This window comes from Nilaparvata lugens, unplaced genomic scaffold, assembly GCF_014356525.2.
Source record: "Nilaparvata lugens isolate BPH unplaced genomic scaffold, ASM1435652v1 scaffold2535, whole genome shotgun sequence".
NCBI lineage: Eukaryota > Metazoa > Arthropoda > Insecta > Hemiptera > Delphacidae > Nilaparvata > Nilaparvata lugens.
The window spans coordinates 23,027-32,273 of NW_024090316.1; the positions used below are offsets into that span (position 1 = coordinate 23,027).

The window sequence follows — 9,247 nt, forward strand, 5'->3', positions numbered from 1 at the left end:
TATTTTGTGAATTGGAAATCTGGTCGCGGATTTAATTATTAATGTAATTGATGAAGCGAGAAGATCTCCAATGTACAAAGATGAAACGTGTGTTTTATTACGTTTCGTGAAGGCAATATAATGGTTTTTAGCTCCATGCTATACAAACAAGAGTGAGTTGACTTCTGGTCTGTGAATCAAGGCTGCATGTGTTTTTCACATAAATAGATTTTGAATTTTTCTTTCGAAGCCCGTATTCCTTTAACCGTTTGTGAAGTTAGTTGTTGAGTTAAGGCATTGGTCACTTGAAGGATTCTGTCTTGAGGATTCAATTATAGGCTGTCGCAGTCCGGGCAGTTTAAACCTACATAATTGTATTTCAGGATTTGAATCTTGTAAGGAAAGCTGATGTTTTTGATTCAAACACCTGGCAGAGTTTTTTTTTATATATTTTTTTATTTAAAATCGGGAGTGCTTTAACTGGACCTTGAGGAGCAGGCCAAGGGACTCTTTTAAGGTAAAGTAAGATAATAGTTGATAAATTGTACATTTTTTAATTTTTCAGATCTATAATTCTAAATAGTAATTTTTGGTTTCTATTATCAAAAAAACTGAACGACCACAGATCAGCTAAGCGAGTAGCCCTTAAATTATCATCTGATTATTATTTGGTAATAAATTCTAATTCTAATTTAAATTCTAATTCGTAATACATAATAATTTGTATTTTATCCCAAAACCCTGAACGACCAAACCTATTACATTTTTCTTTCTTCCCACCAATTGATTACAAATTCATCTTCATTATCAAGTTCTATCAATCTGCATTTCTCCAAGTGAATAAATAATAATTTGAAGAAATAAGTGGATAAGTTACAATGCTGCAAATGAATAAGTATAAAGTATTTCAAATATATCAAAAAGATCTATTTATGATACACAGATCATATGCATGATTAGAAAAGAACTATAAGGGATTAGCCCAAAACTGTTATTTTTCTTTATTTTTATAGAAGTAGGCCCAAAAAGCAGGTTATATTCCTTCACTTAATTAATTCGAGAGAAATTTTCTGTCCAAAAAAATAGAAACGAAAAATAATATTAACATGGATTCTACACGGATAGAATTGGAATATCTTACTCATCTATAATTTTTATGTCCAGTAAATCCTTTTTCCTGGTTATTCTCTGTGTTTTAATTTCAGATTTTTGAAGAACAAGGAATAAAATTCGTTTAAACTCTTGTCCATACAGAAAATAAAAAAAACGCAAAAAAACATCATATTGCTCGTGAATTGATGATCTCATCAATTTAGAAGTTAGTACATTTCTCTCTTAAAGTTCGATCATCTTGAAGGATGATGATCTCCCTCATAGATAGACTGAAATAAAAGTGATCATGGAATATTGAAAGAATAGTGGACACTGGCCCTCATGTAACCGATTGTATAGCGTGCCCTTAGATGAGAATATTAATGACGCCCAAGTCTACCCATTCATAGCATCTGCCTATCCTTATTGTTATTTTAAACAATGGATCGCTCACTGGACTACTTTTCCCATGATCGCTCATTGAACGACACGGTGTCGTCCGATGAGCGATATCCGATGAGCGATCAGGGAGAAAATAGTCCACTGAGCGATCCATTGTTCATAATAACAATAAGGATAGGCAGACGCTATGAATTAGATGTCATTAATCATCAGGGACAGTGACGGAGGAAGGCCGCAAGCGTATATGTATACTCTGATGATGATTGAATCAGTACCTACTACCACCTCCTATAAAAATGAATCATTTGCTGAAGAATAACTTGTATCCAATAAACAATATTTTAACAAACTGGCAAACCGTAAGAAAATTCGATTCAGGTTCAGGTTTTATAAAAAAAATTACCTGAGTTTTTTTCAAATTATTAATTTTTTGGATTTAAGCGCCTAAATGTAGATTTTGCACTCTGTTGATTTAATCTGTTATGTGAATAGAATATAGGAGTCATTTCGCTCTTATATACTAACTATAACGATTGTAGATTGGCATGAGGTTAAAATTTGTGATTGCTTGTAGATGTAGATTGCTTCAGATGTGAAGTTGATCTTAAATCTTATTGATATCTGTGTGATACTTTGTCGCTTGTAGCCTTTCTCCGTCACTGTCCCTGATGATTAATGACACTCAAGTTGTTCTCCCATTCATAGCGTCTGCCTATCCTTATTGTTATCCTGAACAATGGATCGCTCAGTGGACTGCTAACCCCCAAAATTCGCTCTCATAGGAGGTAACCGAACGACACCAGTTAGATTATCTTTCTATGTACTTAGTCCAATCCATTACTGATATCTTATTTGCAATCCATTACTAAATTGGTCTAATCAGTTGTTATTGTTTATTGTGTAATGTCTAATCTAGCTTTCCCTAATATTATCTTTCTATGTACTTAGTCCAATCCATTACTGATATCTTATTTACAATTCATTACTAAATTGGTCTAATCAGTTGTTATTGTTTATTGTGTAAATTCTAATCTAGCTTCCCCCAATGTTATCAATGTAACTGTTTCGTATAAATACGGTATTAGAATCAATGTAAAGTAGTCTTAAGCAATATTCTGTATTATGTAGTTGTAGTGTACAGGCTCGGCCTGAATAAAGTCTTTTTAAAAACGCACAGTGTGTTCCTGCACCCTTAACTGGCGCCCGAACTTCTGTAGATCTTCCTTGTGAAATTGTTCGTGTTCTGTGAACTCTCCCTGGCCGATTTTTTTTTCCTCAGCACTCCGCCGAGTTTTTCATAAGAGAACTACAAACCCCTACTGCAGGACACCGTGCAAAGACTCAGTAGCCAGCCACGAAAAGCAACAACCAGAACTGCAAGACTCCAATACTCACACAGATTGTAACCCGCAGACGTTATCATCTCAATCATCTGCTATCCACCATTGCGGGCCAACACCTAAATAGATTTTCACCAATTCCAACACGAGTTCCAGCAAGGAGATTCGTGGACGAACCTCTCGAAAAAATCTTAAGTGGCCTTGAACCAGAACAGTCGACATCTGATGTGCCGAACCAACCAGTTCCAGCGACCCACAATATCAGTGCTCCACGTCCGGACCCTCCACATCACCTGCAACCTCAACTTCAAGAACTTCACGGATCTCACCAACTTGAAAAAGGTACAATGGCTTCAAAAATCCTATCAGCCAGCATTACTAATTTAGTACCATCATTTAATGGCGACCTTCTAGAACTCTCCTATTTTTTAAGAATTTGTCAAGAAATATATGATGAATTCTGTAGCCAAAATGTGGAAGCACGAGAGACTAACCACTGACTTTTATTCCACCACACTTACAGTCATCTCTCAGGGAAAGCCTGTACGGCTGCCCGAGGTTGTAGAACTATTCCTGACTTATTGACTGCAATTAAAAATATTTTTTGCGAAAAAAGACCTATAGCTGACTTAGTAACACAAACCATGATGCTCAAACCATTCAGTAACGAGTCAACCAATGATTTTCTTGATAGGCTAAGTACAAAAAGAGTGTTATAATCGATCGCTATAGCATGGAGAAACTCTCTGATGACACAATCACTTACTTGACTAGTCAACTTGATCGCACATTGATGACCACTCTCATTCGAAATGTACCAGCAGACTTTGCTGCTTTCCTTAGGGTACACAAAATTCTAACAATTGAAGATGCTCAAAACAGCTAATTGCATGATTTCGACAAGTCATTTGATTCCAAACCCTCATTTCGTAACTCCCGTAACAATAACTATCGTAACTTTGAAGACAATCGTAATAATCGCTCCAATCACTTTAATGACGGTCGTAATAATCCCAACAGAAACAATCACTACAATAATCAGCAACGAAACGTTCATCCTGGCTTCACCAGACACAACACCCCAAATTTTGAAAATCCTCCTAAATCCCAAAATGGCAGACAATTCAGTAACAATCACAATGGTAGATTCCCTCGTGCAAATTGATGAACAATTTACATATTGTCTGATTCATGCCAACCAGGACAAGACTGTTTATCTTGATCCCCTTGACATTGAAGAAGTGCATCGTGTACTCAATCATGGAATAATACCTGATACAAAAAATATCTCGGTCTCTAGCCTCGATATGCAGGAATTGTTCCACTCTTTTAGTGAAAATACACTAGATGAAATACGCAATGAAATACCCTCTCTAATTCGTACATCTCACATGAACGAAGAAGAAAGAGAATTTATTATGGAATTGTTATCAGAGTTCCCTGAAATAATTAAGCGTGAACACGACTCTCTAACAAGCACTAATCTTCTCCAACATAGAATTAAAACCAAGACTTGCGATTATATCTATACCAAGAACTATCGCTACCCGGAATGCTATAGAGAAGATGTTAAAATTGAAATTGAAAAACTCTTGAAGAACAAGGTCATTCAACATAGTAATTCCCCGTACAATTCCCCAATTTGGGTTGTCCCAAAGAAGAAAGATGCGTCCGGTAAGCGTAAAATCCGCGTAGTAATTGACTATCGTAAGCTTAATGACATCACTGTAAGTGATAGGTTCCCACTCCCTAACATAGAAGATTTATTCGGAAAAATCGGAAAAGCTACATACTTTTCAGCGATAGATTTATCATCAGGTTTTCACCAAATTGAAATGGATCCTGAATCTATCCCAAAAACCGCTTTCTTCACAGAAAATGGTCATTTTGAATTTCTGCGCATGCCTTTCGGTTTAAAAAATGCCCCTCCGACTTTTCAAAGAGCAATGAATCTGATTTTCTCAGACACACCCAACGTCCTTGTCTACATGGACGACATAATTATTTTTTCAGACAGCCTTTCCGAACACAAAAAGCATCTTCGGACGGTATTACAAAAATTGAAAAATCACAACCTTCAAATTCAATTGGATAAAACCGAATTCTTCAAACGAGAACTATTGTATTTAGGGCACATAATTTCGAGTGATGGCATACGCCCTAATCCAGAAAAATTAAACGCTGTAAAGAGCTTTCCAATACCTAAAACACCTAAAGCAATTAAACAATTCTTAGGTCTCACTGGCTATTACCGTAAAATGATCCATAATTACGCGAAAATTGCTAAACCTCTTACGCGTTGTCTTCACAAAGATGCAAAAGTCGATCCCACAAACAAGGAATTTTTAAATGCTTTCGAAACTTTAAAATCTGCATTGCAAAACGAACCAATTCTCAGACTTCCAGACTTCTCAAAAAGCTTCACACTCACCACAGATGCAAGCCAATTTGCGATTGGAGCAGTCCTGTCGCAAAAGTTTGAGAAAAACGATCTCCCTATTGCCTATGCCTCTCGCACTTTAAATAGGTCAGAAGAAAATCTCTCTACAATTGAAAAAGAACTTCTTGCAATCGTATGGGCATGTAAGCATTTCAGACCATACCTATACGGCCGACGTTTTGTATTGAGAACTGATCACAAACCTCTTGTTTGGTTGAAGAGTCTGAAAGAACCCAATTCAAAACTATTACGATGGCGACTCCTATTAGAGGAATTTGATTTCGAAATTCAATTTTTAAAGGGTAAAACCAATTTTGTGGCCGACAGTTTGTCTAGAATAAAACTTGACATGCACAATCTTTTAAATATTGATGACTCTGACGACCTTGCCTCAGTTCTTCAGGATTTCATTGATGACTACTGCCCACCTGAAATTCCCAATAATGACAATGTAAGTACTCAAACGGTACACAGTCAACTTAGTTCAGATAATAATCATATTGCAATCATGGATGAGGACAAGATCGTTAATGTTGAACACAATCAAATAATTATCAAAAGAGGTACAGACGATCCCACATTCCAAAAAAATGTTTAATAAGTATAGGCTAACCATTTATTTCGACGCCTTTTTCGATCTAGATTGTATGCTTGCTATTTGCCGTGAATATCTAAGACCGAACACAACTTATGGGCTTTTTTGTAAAGGAACAGGTATACTAGAACGCTCATCTACAGACTTTCAAACACGGTTCACTTCCTTGATTCGCGAACACTTTGCGACCATTACCATTAAAATATATTCTAAGTTCGTTATTGATGTAACTAAAACTGATGAGGAACAAGGGATTATTGCACAACACCATGTAGGTAAAACATGCCATCGAGGTATTAATGAAAATCTCGCAAAACTTAAACAGAAATACTACTGGCCATGTATGATTGATGATGTTAAACTTTTCATAAACCAATGTACTACCTGTGCACAAACTAAATACGAACGCCACCCAATTAAAGAGAAGTATCAAATAACACCTACGCCGACTAAACCATTTGGAAAGCTTCAAGTCGATACGTATACCTTCAAACAAATGAAAATCTTAACTATAGTCGATTGCTTTTCAAAGAAACTAACGACATTCCCCCTGGAAACTCTCAACTCACATGAAATAAATAAGACCTTCATTCAATATCTCTCCTTTTTCCCATGCCCCTCCGAGGTTCAATCAGACAATGGACGAGAATTTGATAACCACAGTTTCAAACAGCTTCTTCATCTTTATGATATTGAACTCCATCTCACAACACCCGGTCACCCAGACTCTCAAGGCCTAATTGAACGCACTCATTCTACCCTAGGAGAAATACTCAACACAGTACTCCTTGAGAAACCTAATATTAAAACAGACGAAGCGTTACTGATTGCAGTGACAGCCTATAATAATTCTCTCAATTCCACCCATAGTATGACACCTTTCGAAATGACGTTTGGTCACGCAAAACCAGCGCCAACCCCTATTGCAAATGACATACTCGAAGAACAAGTCTACTCTCATATTGACAAATTGAAAACACTCCACAAATTGATTAGAGATAAAGTAGTTTCGGAAAAAACAAATAGAACTAATAGACTAAATGAATCCAGAGAAGAAACAACCGATTTGCCAACCACTGTCTTCATCAAGTCAACTCATAATAGAAAAGAAAAACCGAAATATTTCGAAGCTAAGGTGACAGGCCCAAGACAGGCGACATCTCAGAATAAACGCGAACCTTTCAAAATCCACCCTAAACGTCTTAAAAGACCTCGAAAGATCATTAAGAAATCTACTGTTACAGATGCTGACCAGAATGATGCTGATAGGCCTACTGCTGGCCCTAGTAATCAAACTCAGAGTCCACGGATATGAGCTCACGGACTTAACAAATACAGCTGGAGCAATCCCAATTAAAACAAGTAGCGATGTTTTTTCTAACACATCTCATGCACATATTCACACTATAAATATAACAGCTCTAGGTTACGAAATTGACGCACTTTTCCTAAATGCTAATTCTCTAACCAACTCTTCTATCGATAAAACGCTCCTTCAAACGCTATTTCAACATTTCACTTACCTATCCAATAAAATGGAGCATGTAAAATCTTATAAAACGCAAAGTAAACACAAACGAGGTATTTTCAATGGTCTAGGTACAGCAATATCTTGGATCACAGGTAACATGGACGCTAATGACAAAGAACATTATAATTCAATTGTCAGAGAAATAGAAAATAATGAACAGATAATCCAGAAAAACCTGGACTCACAAATTATTTATAATCATAGGTTAACAGACAAATTTAATGACAATATGAAAATTATTCAAAGCAACAACGCTGTTTTACAGGATTTTTTACTGAAAGCCTCACATGAAATCAATGTCATTGAACGTCTTCAACAATATTCTCTTCTATTAGCAAGTGTGTCTCTTCTTGAGCTTCATGTAAATGATATTGTGGAAAGTCTGGAATTTTGTAAAAAGAATATTCTACATTCTAGTATTTTATCTCGCTCAGAAATATCTTCAATAGTTTTAAATACTCCCGATAATTTGGCATCACGAGACGCTTCTGTGCTAAGGCAGATCTCAAACGTGCATTGCGCACTTGGTAATGATTTATTGACTTACTTCATTCAAATTCTTATTGAAACCTTGTTATTAGATTCTTATTTTATTATTTCGTATCCAATTACGCCCAACGCAAAACTGACAGATTACAGAGAGTATACAATGAAAATCAACAAATCTATTGTATCCTATTGTAAAGGCGAATTGTATGTTCTAAACGATTGTGTTTTAATCTCTAATACTAGGTATTGTAATAAGCTTGATAGGTTAGATGATCCATGTATTTTAGATTTATTTAGTAATAATGAATTGAAAAATTGTGAATTAATCTCTTTGCAAGCGACTTGTGGTTTTGTAAAATATATTGATAGCATTAGTAGTTACTTAATCTATAAGAACAATAATGTACGATTGTGTGTTAATGGTAGTGAACAATTGATTAATTTGCATAGTACTTCACTCTTACATGTTACGTTAAATGAAAAAATGTGTGGCTTCAATACTCCAACAGTTTACAAGGACACTTCACCACTTGTTATTTCAAAATTTCCGGCTCACCTGAAACAACTTGATGTTAAATTCGATACAGTTCATTTAGCGAACCTAGGAGATATTTATTAAACATTTATACATACTTGAACCAATCATGATTGATGATTCAAATAAATGTTATGTTGTTGTAGGATTAATCTTATCTGTAACAATCGTAATAGTTTTATTGCTTCTCTATTTGAAGAAATCCAGAAATCATAGTAATGTAATTGTACAATCTGTTCCACTTAAAAATTTGCCAAGTCGATTAGTCATACCAACTGGACTTTAATACCTTTCCGGGACGTAAAGGACTTGGGGAGGGAGGAGTTAGATTATCTTTCTATGTACTTAGTCCAATCCATTACTGATATCTTATTTGGAATCCATTACTAAATTGGTCTAATCAGTTGTTATTGTTTATTGTGTAATGTCTAATCTAGCTTTCCCTAATATTATCTTTCTATGTACTTAGTCCAATCCATTACTGATATCTTATTTACAATCCATTGCTAAATTGGTCTAATCAGTTGTTATTGTTTATTGTGTAATTTCTAATCTAGCTTCCCCCAATGTTATCAATGTAACTGTTTCATATAAATACGGTATTAGAATCAATGTAAAGTAGTCTTGAGCAATATTCTGTATTATGTAGTTGTAGTGTACAGGCTAGCCTGAATAAAGTCTTTTTGAAAACGCACAGTGTGTTCCTGCACCCTTAACTACCGTCTGAAACAGTCTACAGTTTGCATGCAGGCTACTCATGCCACATTACGTTTTGATAAAACATTGAACTAAAATACAGAGTAAGATTCACATTATGTTAGACGTTTTTTTGTTCTCTTTATGT

At 35.5% G+C, this 9,247-nt stretch overlaps 1 protein-coding gene across 1 annotated transcript; it reads left to right on the forward strand.

Annotated features, from left to right (window-relative positions):
- Positions 1-2,807: 2,807 nt before the first annotated feature.
- Positions 2,808-8,487, forward strand: LOC120355529. The gene is made up of 2 exons (XM_039444018.1): positions 2,808-3,155; positions 7,093-8,487. The coding sequence occupies exons 1-2, from the start codon at positions 3,039-3,041 to the stop codon at positions 8,485-8,487; spliced, it is 1,512 nt and encodes a 503-aa protein (XP_039299952.1). The 5' UTR covers positions 2,808-3,038.
- The last annotated feature ends 760 nt before the right edge of the window (positions 8,488-9,247 follow it).